This window comes from Piliocolobus tephrosceles, chromosome 18, assembly GCF_002776525.5.
Source record: "Piliocolobus tephrosceles isolate RC106 chromosome 18, ASM277652v3, whole genome shotgun sequence".
In the NCBI taxonomy this organism is placed as follows: domain Eukaryota; kingdom Metazoa; phylum Chordata; class Mammalia; order Primates; family Cercopithecidae; genus Piliocolobus; species Piliocolobus tephrosceles.
Genome location: NC_045451.1, coordinates 27,013,043 through 27,030,522, shown reverse-complemented (window position 1 = coordinate 27,030,522; position 17,480 = coordinate 27,013,043). Strand labels below are relative to the sequence as shown.

The 17,480-nt window shown below is 43.1% G+C and overlaps 1 protein-coding gene across 1 annotated transcript; it reads left to right on the top strand.

The window, feature by feature from the left end:
* Positions 1–4,274: 4,274 nt before the first annotated feature.
* LOC111539563 (N-lysine methyltransferase KMT5A-like) lies at positions 4,275–5,328 on the top strand. The gene is given in 2 exon segments (XM_026455167.1): positions 4,275–4,766; positions 4,768–5,328. Coding segments are annotated over 2 exon segments (1,053 nt in total).
* The last annotated feature ends 12,152 nt before the right edge of the window (positions 5,329–17,480 follow it).

The window sequence follows — 17,480 nt, the reverse complement described above, 5'->3', positions numbered from 1 at the left end:
ATGAAATCACATATCAGAAAGCAATCTCTCAGAAAGCTTCTTTCACGTTTTCATCTGAGGATATTTCCTTTCTCACCTCAAGCTGCAGAGCGCTATGACATATCCCATCGCAGATTTCAAGAAAACTGTATTAGCAAACTGTTGACTGAAGAGAAAACTGTAACTCTGTGAGTTGCGTTCACACATCACAGTGCAGTTCTTCAGAATGCTTCTTTCCAGTATTTATCTGAAGATATTTCCTTTTTCACCCTAGCCCACAAGGAGCTCCCAAATTTCACTTTTCAGAATCCACGAAAACACTGTTACTAAACTGCTACAAGAAGGGAAAGGTGAAACTCTCTGTGGTGAATTCACACATCAGAAAACAATCTCTCAGAAAGATTCTTTCTAGTTATTAACTGAGGATATTTCCTTTCTCACCGCAAGCTGCATAGCGCTAAGAAGTATCCCATTGCAGATTTCAAGAAAACTGTGTTAGCAAACTGATGACTGAAGAGAAAAGTGCAACTCTGTGAGTTGCATTCACACATCGCAATGCAGTTTCCCAGAACTCTTCTTTCCAGTTTTTATCTGAGGATATTTCCTTTTTCAACATAGCCCTCAATGTGCTCCCAAATATCACTTTGCAGAATCCACAAAAACAGTGTTAGCAAACTGCTACATGAAGACTAAGGTGTATCTCTCAGAGATGAATTCACACTTCACAAAGAAGTTTCTCAGAAAGCTTCTTTCACGTCTTTAATTGAGGATATTTCCTTTTTCAGAATAGGCCTCAATGCGCTCCCAAATATTGCTTGGCAGATTCCACAAAAACTGTCTTAGGACACTGCTTCATGGAGAGAAACGTGTAAACCTACAAGATGAATTCACACATCACAAAACAGTTTCTCAGAAAGCTTCTTTCTCATTTTTATCGGAGCACATTTCCTTGTTCAACGTAAGCCTCATGGCCATAAGAATTATCCCATTGCAGATTTCAAAAAGCAGTGTTGGCATACAGCTCAATGAAAAGAACAGTGTAAGTCTCTGAGTTGCATTCACACATCACAATGCAGTTTCTCAAAACGCTTCTTTAAAATTTTCGTCTGAGGATATATCCTTTTTCACCATAGCCCTCAATGTGCTCCCAGATATCACTTTTCAGATTCCATGAAAACAGTGTTAGCAAACTGCTACATAAAGAGAAAGGTGTAACTCTGTGAGATGAATTCACACATCACAAAGAAGTTTCTCAGAAACTTCTTTCCAGTTTTCATCTGAGGATATTTCCTTCATCTGAGGAGTCTTCATAGCGATCCAAAGTATCACTTCTCAGACTCCACAAAGAGAGTGCTAGCAAACGGCTCCACGAAATACATGTGTAACTCTGTGAGATGAATTCACACATCACAAAGCAGCTTCTTAGAAAGCTTCTTTCTCGTTTTTTTTCGGAGGATATTTCCTTGGCCACCATGTGCTTCATGGCCGTAGGAAATATCCCATTGCAGATTTCAAACAAACAGTGTTGGCACACTGATCAATGAAAAGAACAGTGTATGTATCTAAGTTGCATTCACATATCACAATGCAGTTTCTCAGAATGCTTCTCTCCAGTTTTCATCTGAGGATATTTCCTTTATCACCACAGGCCTCAATGCGCTCCCAAATATCACGTTGCAGTTTCCTTGAAAACCGTGCTAGCAAGCTGCTCCAAGAAGGCTGAGGTATAACTCTCTGAGATGAATTCACACATCACAAAGAAGTTTCTCAGAAAGCTTCTTTCACGTTTTTAATTGAGGATATTTCCTTTCTCAGCGTAGGCCTCAATGCGATCTAATATATCCCTTCGCACATTCCCCAAAGACAGTGGTAATAGACTGCTCCATGATGTGAAAGTAGAACTCTCTAAAATGAACTCACTGGTCATAAAGTGGTTTCTCAGAAAGCTTCCTTCTAGTTTTCATCTAAGGATATTTCCTGTTTCACCACAGGCCTCAACACGCTCCCAAATATCACTTTGCATATTCCACGAAAACAGTGTTTACAAACTGCTTCATGCAGAGAAAGGTGTAACTCTGTGAAATGAATTCACTCATCACAAAGCAGTTTCTCAGAAAGCTTCTTTCTGGTTTTTATTTGGGGATACTTCCTCTGTCTGAGGAGTCTTCATAGCGATCCAAAATATCACTTGTGGGATTCCACAAAAACAGGGCTAGTAAGGGGCTCCACGAAATACATGTGTAACTCTCTGAGATGAACTCACACATCACAAGGCAGTTTCTCAGAAAGCTTCATTCTGGTTTCTATCCGAAGATATTTCCTTTGGCTGTATAGTCTTCAAAGCGATTCGAAATATCTGTTCTCAGATTCCACAGAATCAGGGCTAGCAAACGGATCCATGAAATACAGGTGTCATTCAGTGAGCTGAATTCACACATCACAAACAGTTTCTCAGAAAGCTTCTTTCTTTTCTCAGCTGAGGCTATTTGTGGTCTCAAAGAGCCCCCGTGTGACTCATTGCACATTCTGCCAAAACACTGTTAGCAAGCTTCTAACTGAAAACTACTATGTCACTCTGTGAGCTGAATTCACCCACAACAAAACAGTTTCTGGGAAGGCCTCTCTGCAGTTTTTATCTGAGGATATTTTGTTATTCACCGTGGGATTCCATGATATTCAAGATATCACTTCTGGGATTCCATGAAAACAGCGCTAGCAAATTCCTCCATGAAAAAGTGGTTTCACTCTGTGAAATGAATTCACACATCACAGAACAGTTTCACAGGAAGCTTCTTTCACGTTTTTAATTGAGGATATTTCCTTTGTCCATATAGTCTTCATAGTGAACTGAAATATCCCTTCCCAGACTCAGCAAAAAGAGTGGTAACAGGGTAACAGAATGCTCCAGGAAAGTAAAGTGTATCTCTGTGAGATGAATTCACACATCAGATAGCAGTTTCTCAGAAACCTTCTTTATATTGTTCATCAGAGGATATTTCCTTTTTCACTACAGGCCTCAATGCGCTCCCAAGTATCACTTTGCAGATTCCTCGAAAACAGTGTCAGCAAACTGCTTCATGAAGAGAAAGGTGCAACTCTGTGAGATGAAATCACACATCACAGAGAAGTTTCTCAGAAAGCTTCTTTCTCGCTTTTATGTGAGAACATTTCCTTCGTCCAAGGAGACTTCATAGCGATCCAAAATATCACTTCTCAGATGCCACAAAGAGAGGGCTAGCAAACGGCTCCATGAAAGACATGTGTAATTCTGTGCGATGAATTCACACATCAGAAAGCAGTTTCTCAGAAAGCTTCTTTCTCGTTTTTATTGGAGGATATTTCCTCTGTCACTGTAAGCGTCATGGCGCTAAAAAATATCCCATTGCAGATTTCAAGTCAACAGTGTTGGCAAACTGATCAATGAAAAGAAAAATGTAACTCTGTGAGCTGCATTCACATATCACAATACAGTTTCTCAGAACGCTTCTTTCCAGTTTTCATCTGAGGATATTTCCTTTTTCACCACAGGCCTCATGCATTCCCAAATATCACTTTGTAGATTCCACGAAAACTGTCTTAGGAAACTGCTTCATGGAGGGAAGCATGTACACCTGCGGGATGAATTCACACATCACAAAGCAGTTTCTCAGAAAGCTTTGGTCTGGTTTTTATTGGAGGATATTTCCTTGGTCACCGTAAGCTTCATGGTGCTAAGAAATATCCCATTGTAGATTTCAAGAAATCAGTGTTGGCAAACTGATCAATGAAAAGAACAAGGTAATTCTGTGTGTGGCATTCACACATCACAGTTTCTCAGAATGCTTCTTTAAAATTTTCATCTGAGGATATATCCTTTTTCAGCATAGCCCTCAATGCGCTCCCAGATATCACTTTTCAGATTCCAAGAAAACAGTGTGAGCAAACTGCTACATGAAGAGAAAGGTGTAACTCTCTGAGATGAATTCACACATCACAAAGAAGTTTCTCAGAAAGCTTCTTTCCAGTTTTCATGTCAGGATATTTCCTTCGTCCGAGGAGTCTTCATAGCGATCCAAAATATCACTTCTCAGATGCCACAAAGAGAATGCTAGCAAACGGCTCCACGAAATACATGTGTAACTCTGTGAAATGAATTCACACATCACAGCAGTTTCTCAGAAAGCTTCCTTCTCGTTTTCATCGGAGGATATTTCCTTGGTCACCGTAAGCTTCGTGGCCATAAGAAATATCCCATTGCAGACTTTTTTCGAAAGTTGGGTTTCCCGGGAGATCCCAGGCGGTGACAGAGTGGGGTCATGGCTAGAGGCAGGAAGATGTCCAAGCCCCACGCGGTGGAGACGGTGGCGGTGGCGGTGGCAGCGACTGCCCCGGGCCCAGTGATGGTGGAGCGGAGGGGCCCGGGGAGGCCCCGCACCGATGAGGAGAATGTGTTTAACGGGCAGTGAAAGATCTATTCTTACATGAGCCCGAACAAATGCTCTGGAATGCATTTCCCCCTTCAGGAAGAGAACTCAGTTACACATCACAAAGTCAAATGCCAGGGGAAAGCATTAGCTGGAATCTACAGGAAACGAGAAGAGAAAAGAAATGCTGGGAATGCAGTACGGAGAGCCATGAAGTCCGAGGAACAGAAGATCAAAGACGCCAGGAGGGGTCCCCTGGCACCTTTTCCAAACGAAAAATCTGAAGCAGCAGAACCTCCAAAAACTCCACCCTCATCTTGTGATTTCACCAATGCAGCCATCACCAAGCAAGCCCTGAAAAAGCCAATAAAGGGCAAACAGGCCCCCCCGAAGAAAAGCTCAAGGAAAAACGCAACAGAATCGCAAACTTACGGATTTCTACCCTGTCCAAAGGAGCTCCAGGAATAGCAAAGCCGAGCTGCAGTCTGAAGAAAGGAAAAGAATAGATGAATTGATTGAGAGTGGAAAGGAAGAAGGGATGAAGATTGACCTCACCGATGGCAAAGGCAGGGGTGTGATTGCCACCAAGCAGTTCTCCCGAGGTGACTTTGTGGTGGAATACCAAGGGGACCTCATGGAGATCACCGACACCAAGATACAGGAGGCTCTGTACGCACAGGACCCTTCCACGGGCTGTTACATGTACTATTTTCAGTATCTGAGCAAAATCTATTGCGTGGATGCAACTAGAGAGACAAATCGCCTAGGAAGACTGATCAATCATAGCAAATGTGGGAACTGCCAAACCAAACTGCACGACATTGACGGCGTACCTCACCTCATCCTCATCGCCTCCCGAGACATCGTGGCTGGGGAGGAGCTCCTGTATGACTATGGTGACTGCAGCAAGGCTTCCACTGAAGCTCACCCATGGCTGAAGCATTAACCGGCTGACCCCACACCCTCCCCACCCCACCTTCACTTCTGCAAAGGACAAAGTGCCCTCAAAGAGAATTGAATTTTTTTTTTACACACTTACTTAATCTTAGCGGATTTCTTCAGATGTTTTTAAAATGTATATTAAGATGCCTTTTCACTGTAGTATTTAAATATCTGTTACAGGTTTCCAAGGTGGACTTGAACAGATGGCCTTGTATTACCAAAACTTTTATATTCTAGTTGTTTTTGTACTTTTTTTGCATACAAGCTGAACGTTTTTGCTTCCCGTGAATGCAGTCAAAGTCTCAGCACAGGTTTTAGAGGAAAGAGTCAAACATGAACTAGGAAGCCAGGTGAGTCTCCTTTTCCCAGTGGAAGAGCTGGGACCTTCCCCCTGCACCCCTGACATCCAGGGACGGGGTGTGAGGAAGACGCTGCCTCCCAATGGCCTGGACAGGATGTTTCCAAGCTCTTGTTCTCCTAATGTCTCGACAGGCGCTCACTGAAGTGTATGAATATTTTTTAAAAATGTTTTGCAGTAAACTAGTCTTCCCCTCTGCTTTCTCGAAAGCTTACTGAGCCCTGGGCCCCGAGCCTGGGCCGGACATAGATTTCCTCTACCACAAGCTGCCGCTTTTCTGGGCACCTTGAAGCATCAGGGCGCGAAATCAAACTAGATGTGGGCAGGGAGAGTGTTGCTTACCTGCCCTGCGGGGGCAGGGTTTCCTGAAACTGGGTTAATTCTTTATAGAAATGTGAACACTGAATTTATTTTTAAAAAATAATAAAAATTTTAAAAAATAAAAATAAAAAAAACACAGAAAACAACTTACACGTATATAGGTCTTGAAGTGAGTGAAGCGGCTGCTTTTTTTTCTTTTTCTTTTGCTTTTTTTTGCTTTTTGTAGAAGAGATTGAGAATGGTACTCTAATCAAAAATAAAGTTTTATAGTAGGACCAGAAATTACTTACCTAACATCCACCCCCATTTCCCCTCATCCTGCTGGGGTTGAAGATTCCAGACCTGCTGTCGAGGCCTTGTGTTTGTCAGACACCCGGCATCCTTCTGCAAGGACGCAACTGTGAGCTGAGGTGTGAGCCTAGGATCCCAGGACCCCTGACCCCAGCTGCTGCTGCCAGCCTCAGAAAGGCACCCAGGTGTGCAGGGGAGCACGCAGGGCCCAGAAGCCCCCAGGAATCACAGATAGGGCTAAGGTTTTCACCTTAACTGTGAAGGCAGGAGGAGTAGGTGGCTGCCTCCTCCCGTCCTTCACAGAAATGATCCTCACTCTCTGTCCCCTCAGCCCAAGGGGCCAGGGCCCAGGAGCCATGACCTGGTGTCTCCTGCCTACCCTGGTCCCAGGTAAATGTGAATGGAGACAGGTATGAGAGCCCGTCCTAGTCTTTGATTCCCCCCAACCCCACCTTGGGCCTCACGACGGTGCTACCTAAGAAAGTCTTCCCTCCCACACCCCCCTCCCCCGCTAGCCTGGTCAGTGGTCAGCAAATTGGAAGAGGATCCGACAGGAGTGTAAATGTGAGACACAATGTTGATTATACCTATTTGTGGTTTAGCTTTGTATTTAAACAAGGAAATAAACTTGAAAATTATTTGTCATCATCATAAAAAAAAGAAATATCCCATTGCAGATTTCAAACAAAGAGTGTTGGCAAACTGATCAATGAAAAGAACAGTGTAAGTCTGTGAGTTGCATTCACACATCACAATGCAGTTTCTCAGAACACTTCTTTCCAGTTTTCATCTGAGGATATTTTCTTTTTCACCACAGGCTTCAATGCGCTCCCAAATATCACGTTGCAGTTTCCTCGAAAACAGTGTTAGCAAATTGCTCCATGAAGTCTAAGGTGTAACTCTCTGAGATGAATTCACACATCACAAAGAAGTTTCTCAGAAAGCCTCTTTCACGTTTTTAATTGAGCATATTTCCTTTCTCAGCGTAGGCCTCAATGCGATCTGATATATCCCTTCTCACATTCCCCAAAGACAGTGGTAATAGACTGCTCCATGATGTGAAAGTAGAACTCTCTAAAATGAACTCACACATCATAAAGCGGTTTCTCAGAAAGCTTCCTTCTAGCTTTCATCTAAGGATATTTCCTGTTTCACCATAGGCCTCAATGCGCTCCCAAATATCACTTTGCAGATACCACGAAAACAGTGTTAGCAAACTGCTTCATGCAGAGAAAGGTGTAACTCTGTGAGATGAATTCACCCATCACAAAACAGTTTCTCAGCAAGCTTCTTTCTTGATTTTATCTGGGGATATTTCCTCAGTCTGAGGAGTCTTCATAGCTATCCAAAATATCACTTGTGAGATTCCACAAAAACAGGGCTAGCAAAGGGCTCCATGAAATACATGTGTAACTCTCTGAGATGAACTCACACATCACAAGGCAGTTTTTCAGAAAGCTTCATTCTGGTTTCTATCTGAGGATATTTCCTTTGGCTGTATAGTCTTCAAAGCGATTCGAAATATCCGTTCTCAGATTCCACAGAATCAGGGCTAGCAAATGGATCCATGAAATACAGGTGTCATTCAGTGAGCTGAATTCACACATCACAAACAGTTTCTCAGAAAGCTTCTTTCTTTTCTCAGCTGAGGTTATTTGAAGTCTCAAAGCACCCCCGTGTGACTCATTGCACACTCTGCCAAAACACTGTTAGCAAGCTTCTCACTGAAAACTACTATGTCACTCTGTGAGCTGAATTCACCCACAACAAAACAGTTTCTGGGAAGGCCTCTCTGCAGTTTTTATCTGAGGATATTTCGTTGTTCACCATGGGATTCCACGATATTGAAGATATCACTTCTGAGATTCCATGAAAACAGCGCTAGCAAATTCCTCCATGAAAGAGTGGTTTCACTCTGTGAAATGAATTCACACATCACAGAGCAGTTTCACAGGAAGCTTCTTTCACGTTTTTAATTGAGGATATTTCCTTTGTCCGTATAGTCTTCATAGCGAACCGAAATATCCCTTCCCAGACTCAACAAAAAGAGTGATAACAGAATGCTCCAGGAAAGGAAAGTGTATCTCTGTGAGATGAATTCACACATCAGATAGCAGTTTCTCAGAAACCTTCTTTCTAGTGTTCATTGGAGGACAAACAAGTTTCTAAGAAAGCTTCTTTCTCGTTTTCATCAGAGGATATTTTGTTGGTCACTGTAAGCTTCATGTCCATAGGAAATATCCCATTGCCGATTTCAAACAAGCTGTGTTGGCAAACTGATCAATGAAAAGAACAGTGTAAGTCTGTGAGTTGCATTCACACATCACAATGCAGTTTCTCAGAATGCTTCTTTCCAGTTTTCATCTGAGAATCTTTCCTTTTTCACCACAGGCCTCAATGCACTCCCAAATATCACATTGCAGTTTCCATGAAAACAGTGTTAGCAAACTGCTCCATGAAGACTAAGGTGTAACTCTCTGAGATGAATTCACACATCAAATACTAAGATATTTCCTTCGTCTGAGGAGTCTTCATAGCGATCCAAAATATTACTTCTCAGATGCCACAAAAAGAGTGCTAGCAAACGGCTCCACTAAATATATGTATGTCTGTGAGATGAATTCACACATCACAAAGCAGTTTCTTAGAAAGCTTCTTTCTCATTTTAATCTGGGGATATTTCCTTGATCACCTTAAGCTTCATGTCACTAGGAAAAATCCATTGCAGATTTCAAATAAACAGTGCTAACAAACTGATCAATGAAAAGAAAAATGTAACTCTGTAAGGTGTATTCACACACCACAATGCATTTTCAGAGAAGGCTTCACTCCAGGTTTTATCTGAGGATATTTCATTATTCACCAAGGGATTCAATGATATGTGAAATAGGGCTTTTGAGATTTCTCCAAAATAGTACTAGCAAACTCCTCCATGAAAGAGTGGTGGAACTTTTTGAGATGAATTCACGCATCATAAAGTAGTGTCTCAGAAGGCTTCTTTCTGGTTTTTATCTGAGGATATTTCCTTTGTCTGAGGAGCCTTCATAGCAATCCATAACATCACTTCTCAGATTCCACAAAAACACAGCTAGCAATCGGTTTCATGAAATACATGTGCAAATTTTGAGTTGAATTCACATATCCCAAACAATTTCTCAGAAAGCTTCTTTCTTTTTTCAGCTGAGGATATTTCTGGTCTCCAAGCACCCCGGTGTGTCTCATTGCAGATTTTGCAAAAATACTGCTAGCAAGGTTCTCAATGAAAACAGTGATATAACCCTGTTAGCTGAATTCACCCATAACAATGCTGTTTCGTAGAAGGTTTCATTGCAGTTTTTATCTGAGGAAGTTTCATTTTTCACCATGGGATTCAATGATATCCAAGATATCACTTCTACGATTCCACAAAAACCTTGCTACCAAACTCCTACATGAAAGAGTGGTGTGACACTGTGAAATGAATTCACACATCACAAAGCAGTTTTGCAGAAAGCTTCATTCTGGTTTTTATCTGAGGATATATCCTTTGTCCTTATACTCTTCAAACCGATCCAAAATATCAGTTTTCAGAATCCACAAAAACAGTGATGGCAAACGGTTCCACGAAATAGTTGTGTAATTCTGAGATGAATTCAAACATCACAAAGCAGTTTCTCAGAAAGCTTCTTCCCGATTTTTATCTGAGGGTATTTCCTTTGTCCATATAGTCTTCATAGTCATCCCAAATATCCCTTCTCAGATTCCCCAAAAACAGTGGCTACAGACAGCTCCATGAAACGAAAGTGTAACTCTGTGAGATGAATTCACACGTTAGATAGCAGTTTCTCAGAAAGCTTCATTCTAGTTTTCATCGGAGGACATTTCTTTTTTCACCATAGGCCTCAATGCTCTCCCAAATATCACTTTGCAGATTCCACCAAAACAATGTAAGCAAACTGCTTAATGGAGAAAAAAGTATATCGCTGTGAGATGAATTCACACCTCACAAAGAACTTTCTCAGAAAGCTTCTTTCTTGTTTTTGTCTGAGGATATTTCATTTGTCACTGTAAGCTTCCTTGCGCTAAGAAATATCCCATTGCAGCTTTCAAGAAAACAGTGTTGGCAAACAGATCAATGAAAAGAAAAGTGTAACTCTGTTAGTTGCATTCATGCATCACAATACTGTTTCTCAGAATGCTTCTTTCCAGTTTTCATCTGAGGATCTATCCTTTTTCACTATTGCCCTCAATGCTCTCTGAAATATCACTTTGCAGATTCCATGAAAACGGTGTTAACAAACTGATTCATGAAGAGAAAGGTGTAACTCTGTGGCATGAATTCACACATCACAAAGGAGTTTCTCACAAAACTTCTTTCTCGTGTTTATCTGAGGATGTTTCAATCTCAATGCACTCCTCTATATCTCATGGTAGATTCTGTGAAAACAGTTTTAGAAAACATCTCAACGAAAGCAATAGTGTTACTCTGTGAGGTGAATTCACCCACCACAAAGCAGTTTCTGGGAAGGCTCCTCTCCAGGTTTTTTCTCAGGATATTTCCTTTTTCACCATGGGATTCAATTATATCCGAAATATCACTTCTGAGATTCCTAAAAAATAGTGCTGGCAAACTCCACCATGTTACTTTGTGAGATGAATTCATGCATTATAAAGCAATTTCTTAGAAAGCTTCTTGCTGGTTTTTATCTGAGGATATTTCCTTTGTCCAAGGAGTCTTCATAGAGATCCAAAATATCAGGTCTCAAATTCTCAAAAACCCTGCTAGCAAACGGCTCCATGAAATACATGTGTAATTCTGTGAGATGATTTCACACATCACAAAGCAGTTTCTCAGAAAGCTTCTTTCTGGTTTTTATCTGAGGATATTTCCTTTAGCCGTATAGTCTTCAAAGAGATCCAAAACATTAGTTCTCAGATTCCACCAAAACAGGGCTAGCAAACGGCTCCACGATATACATGTGTAACTCAGTGAGTTGAATTCACACATCACAAAGCAGTTTCTTCAAAAGCTTCTTTCTTTTCTCAGCTGAGGATATTTCTGGTCTCAAAACACCCCTATGTGTCTCATTGCAGATTCTGGGAAACACTGTTAGCAAACTTCTCAATGAAAACAATGATGTAACTTTGTGAGCTGAATTCATCCACAACAAAGCAGTTTCTGAGAAGGCTTCTCTGCAGTTTCTATCTGAGTGTCATGTAATGGGGAGCCAAGCAAGAAGACACGAATCAGATGAGAACAGAGGAAGCCTTTATTGGGCCCGTGGGCGAAGTCCACCAGTCCTGTAAGAGGAGGCCAAGGAAGTCGCACATGGGGCAGGTATCAGGGACTTTCATAGTGAGAGGTAGGCGGGGTCTGTGGGTTTCGACTTCCTGAGTTAGGTTTTGATTTCTGAGGAATGACGTGTCTGGGAGTTTTGATTTCTGAGGAATGATGTGTCCGGGAGTTTGAGCAGAGTGGGGTTTATTTTTGAGCTCAGGGTGTGTTTTGCACCCTGAAAGTCCTAGCAGGAAGTCCCATTGGGCAAAATCTCGATAAGGGGCCCGCCATGTCAGGTGGTACTGCCATGTTGGGTCTAGGTCCCTGCCTAACATTTTGACCTCTTCCTATTAAGGAAAAAGTTGTGACATGTTCATCTGGCTGCTTCCTGCTGGTGTAGGGCATTGTGGGGTTCTTCGGAGGTTGGTGTCCTGTATGGCCGAGGGAATGTTGCATTAGTAGTAAAGGTAGCCTCCATTGGTCTCAGTCTAAGTAGATTAACAGGCATCATCTGTCTGATCATATGTGAAATAAATGGCCGGGTGCCGCCAATTACAGGGCACACTGTTAAAGGAGGGGAAGTTACAGGTTACTTGGCTTTGGAACCCCTGGGGCTGGCAGTCTACTGTGGCTATGGTAAGGGAGCTCATGTGATTCCCCTGGGTCCAGGTTTCAAAAAGGCAGAACCTCCACGGGAATGGATTGGTTGGGGGAGTTTGGGCGGGAGTCTCACCTAGACTCAGGAAGACTAGATGGCTGAGGAAGGTTAGGCAGAGGGTCGTTACCTGCACACGTGAGTTGTAACTTGGTAGGGGTAACAACCTGAGTGATCCAATTGGAATCATGCTGGGTGGGCGCCTTTTTCAGCTGGAACAGGTGATACCAGGAAGGAAGACCAAGGAGCTTGGCAGCTGTAGGAGTGGTGAGGATTATGGTGTATGGTCCTTCCCACCATGGAGATAAGGTTCGGGGTTGCAGCTGCTTGACCAGGACCGGGTCTCCAGGTGCTATGAAGGCAGGACTCTCTAGGGTTGGGGAAGCAGTGCAGGGAGACACCGATCTGTGTGTTTTCTCAGAAGCTCGTGAAGGAAGATTAAGTAGGGTAGGTAGGAGTCTAAGGGAGGGGAGAGGGCTGGCAGTTCCTGGAAAAGGAACAGGCGTCCATACAGCAGTTCAAAAGGGCTGAGCCCTGTGGGGGCCCACGGAGCTGCCTGAGACCAGTGAGAGCCAAGGGAAGGATAGTCACCCACGAGAGGCAGGTTTCTAGAGCGAGTTTGGTTAGATGTAGTTTAATAAGACCATTTGCACGTTCTACCTTTTCAGATGACTGTGGATGGTAGGGAATGTGGAGCTTCCAGGTAATCTGGAATGCGGCTGCCACCTGCTGGGTGAGTTTAGAAATGAAGGCTGGACTGTTGTCTGATTGGATGGTTTGGGGGAGACCAAACCTGAGGATGATGTGCTCTAGGAGGGTAGTGGGGATATGCAGTTTCTCAGGTGGTGGGGAAAGCCTCAATCCATCCTGAGAACGTGTCAACCAGGTTTAGCAGTTAGTGGAATTTTTTATATCGGGGCATGTCGGTAAAATCAAGTTGCCAATCTTCCCCTGGCTGGTGGCCCCTTAGCTGATGAGTGGGCCCTGGGTGCCTGAGCCTGCCCTGGGGGTTAACAGCTGAACAGGTGGCACATTGCTGATGTACCTTCCTAATCTGGGCCTGCAGTGAGGGGAGGTGAAGGATGGGTTCCAGGAAGTTATACATAGCCTTAGGCCCTATGTGCAGAGAGCTGTGCATGTCGGTCAATATATGCACTGCCTGAGTCTGAGGGAACGCTATTCTGCTGTCAATGAATACCCATCCATACTCGCTTTGGGTAGTGCTGGGATGGGCCATCAGGGTTTGAAGTTCCTGGGAAGAGTAGTCAGGGGAATAAGTGGGGGAAAGAAAGAGTAAAGGTGCTGGGGTAGGGGAGGAAGTGAGGTGGTAGCCCGTGTGGTGGAGTCAACTAGTTGATTACCCTGCAACACAGGGTCTTTAGAATGCTGGTGGCTTTTACAGTGGATGATGGCTACCTCCTTGGGAGTCTGAAGAGCATCAAGTAACCTCTTTATAAGTGGTCCATTGACTACTGGCATCCTTTTGGTGGTAAGAAACCCTTGCTCTTGCCAGAGAAGTGAGTGGATGTGTGAATAAGGTAGGCATATTTAGAGTCTTTGTAGATATTAACCCTCTGCCCCCTTCGGAGAGAAGTAAGGCACGAGTAAGGGCAGTGAGTTCAGCCTTCCCGGAGGTCGTGCCTAAAGGCAAGGGCCTGGTTTTGGCCATCTGGGTTGCTGTTACGACAGCGTATGCTGCCTATTGATGGCCATTGGTGGTTAAGACAGAACTCCCGTCCATGAACAGGGTACAGTCTGGGTGTTCTAATGGCTATTCAGAAAGACCGAGGTGGGCAGGCGGCAAGCTGGTGAGAACCTCTGGACAGGAATGTGTGGGAGCAGAATCGCACCCTGGAGTGGGCAAAAGGGTAGCACGGTTTAGAGGGGGCGAGGTGGTGAGGGTGATGTGAGGGTTTTCAATGAATAGCAAGTGGAGCTGTTGAAGCTGTGATGGATTGAGGTGGGTGAGAGACTTGTCTGTGATGTGATCTGACAGTCGGTGAGAAGAGTAGACCATAAGAGGATATCCTAGGGTGAGCTTAAGAGCCTCCTTGGTAAGTTCTGTGGCAGCAACCAGGGCTCACAGACAAGTTTGCCAGCCCTGGACCATGGGATCTAACTGCTTGGAGAGATAGGCCATGGCCTGGTATGTGGATCCAACCTCCTGGGCTAGGGGGCCAGCAGCTACCTTTTGGCGTTCCACGGTGAATAAATGAAAGGCCAAAGGGGATTGGCGAGAGGGAGAGCCAGGGCAGAAAGGAGACATTCCTGAAGCTTCTTGAAATTGTTGGCAATCAATGAGGGGTTGGACAGCAGTCCAGTGAGCGCTTCCTTGGCAGCCTGGTAGAGGGGCTTGGCTAGGACCCTGAAGTTGGGAATCCAATGCCTGAAATACCCTACCAGTCCCAGGAAGGACAACATCTGTTCTGCCTCCTGAGGAGGCCAGAGAGCTTCAATGAGGCTTATTCTATCTGACGTGAGGCTTTGTGTAGTGGGTGTGAGGAGTATGCCTAGGTAGGAGACAGAAGGGGTGCAAAGTTGAGCCTTGGCCGGGGTAACCCAATAACTTCAGTCACCAAGAAAATTTAAAAGTGTAGCAGCAGGGAAGCTCTCCCAGGAGGGACTACATAGTAATAAGTCATCTACATATTGCAATAGTGTGTGGTGGGTGAGGGGACAGAGGCTAATATCCTGTGCCAGTGCCTGTCCGAAAAAAATGGGGCTATCTCAGAACCCTTGAGGCAGAACAGTCCAAGTCAGCTGGGACGAAATATGAGTGTCTGTAACTTCCCACGTAAAGGGAAATATCACATTTCAGATTCCATGAAAAGTGTTAGGGAACTGCTTCATGAAGAGAAAGGTGTAACTCTGTGAGATGAATTCACACATCACAAAGCAGTTTCTCAGAAAGCTTTCTCGTTTTTTTCGGAGAATATTTCCTTTGTCACCGTAAACTTCATGGTGCTAAGAAATATTCCATTGCAGATTTCAAGAAAACAGTGTTCGCAAACTGATCAATGAAAAGAACAGTGTAACTCTGTGAGTTGCATTTACTCAACACAATGCAGTTTCTCAGAACGCTTCTTTCCAGTTTTCATCTGAGGATATATCCTTTTTCACCATAGTGCTCAACACGCTCCCAAATATCACTTATCGGAATCCACGAAAACAGTTTTAGCACACTGCTTCATGAAGAGAAATGTGTAACTCTGTGAGATGAATTCACACATCACAAAGAAGTTTCTCAGATAGTTTCTTTCTAGTTTTTATCTGAGGGTATTTCAGTTCTCAATGCACTCCCGCACATCTCATTGCAGATTCTGTGAAAACAGTGTTAGCAAACATCTCAATGAAAGCAATAGTGTAACTCTGTGAGGTGAATTCACACGCAACAAAGCACTTTCTGAGAAAGGTTCTCTCCAGATTTTATCAGAAGATAATTCATTGTTCACCATGTGATTCAATGTTATTGAAAATATCACTTCTGAGATTCCTCAAAAATAGTGGTAGCAAACTCCTGCATGAAAGAGTGGCGTAGCTGGGCGTGGTGGCTCAAGCCTGTAATCCCAGCACTTTGGAAGGCTGAGACGGGTGGGTCACTAGGTCAGGAGATCGAGACCATCCTGACTAACACAGTGAAACCCCGTCTCTACTAAAAATACAAAAAACTAGCCAGGCGCGGTGTTGGGCACCTGTAGTCCCAGCTACTCCAGAGGCTGAGGCAGGAGAAAGGCGTGAACCCGGGAGGCGGAGCTTGCAGTGAGCTGATATCTGGCCACTGCACTCCAGCCTGGGCGACAGAGTGAGACTCCGTCTGGAAAAAAAAAAAAAAAAAAAAAGAGTGGCGTAACATTGTAAGATGAATTCACGCATCAGAAAGCTTCTTTCTCGTTTTTATCAGAGGATATTTCCTTTGTTTCTGTAAGCTTCATTGCGCTAAGAAATATCTCCTTGCAGATTTCAAGAAAACAGTGTTTTCAAACTGATCAATGAAAAGAAAACTGTAACTCTGTGTGTTGCATTCACACATCACAATACAGTGTCTCAGAATGCTTCTTTCCACTTTTCATCTGAGGATATATCCTTTTCCCCCATAGCCCTCAATGTGCTCCCAAATACCACTTTGTAGATTCCACATAAACAGTGTTAGCAAACTGCTTCATGAAGGGAAAGGTGTAACTCTTTGAGATGAGTTCACACATCACAAAGAAGTTTCTCAGAAAGCTTCTTTCTGGTTTTTATCTGACGATATTTCAGTTCTAAATGCACTCCCATATATCTCATTGCAGATTCTGTGAAATCAGTGTTAGCAAACACCTCAATGAAAGCAAAAGTGTAACTCTGTGAGGTAAATTAACACACCACAAAGCAATTTCTGAGAAGGGTTCTCTCCAGATTTTATGTGAAGATATTTCATTGTGCACCATGTGATTCAATGATATCCAAAATATCACTTCTGAGATTGCTCATAAATAGTGGTAGCAAACTCCTCCATGAAAGGGTGATGTAGCTTTGTGAGATGAATTCACGCATCATAAAGCAGTTTCTCAGAAAGCTCCTTTTTGGTTTTTATCTGAGGATAAAAACCTCAGATGTGTTGGAGGAGTTTTCAAAACGATCCAAAATATCACTTCTGAGATTCCACAAAAACAGTGCTAGCAAAATAGCTCCATGAAATACATGTGTAAATTTCTGAGATGAATTCACACATCACAAAGCAGTTTATCAGAAAGTTGCATTCCGGTTTTTATCTGAGGATATTTCCTTTGGTGGTATAGTCTTCAAATTATCCGCAATATTAGTTCTCAGATTTTTCAAAACATGGCTAGCAAACGGCTCCATGAAATACAGGTGTAACTCTGTGAGTTGAATTCACACATCAAAAAGCAATTTCTCAGAAAGCTTCTTTTCAATTTTCATCTGAGGATATTTCGTTTTCACCACAGACATCGATGCACTCCCAAATATCACTTTGAAGAATACACTAAAAGAGTGGTAGCAAACTGCTTTATAAAGACTAAGGTGTAACACTGTGAGATGAATTAAACCATCACAAAGAAGTTTTTCAGAAAGCTCCTTTCACGTTTTTAATTGAGGATATTTCCTTTCTCAGTGCAGGCCTCAATGCGATCTAAGTATCCCTTCTCAGAGTCCCCAAAGACAGTGGTAACAGACTGCTCCATGAATTGAAAGTGTAACTCTGTGAGATGAATTTACACATCAGATAGCAGTTCCTCAGAAAGCTTCTTTCTAGTTTTCATCTGAGGATATTTC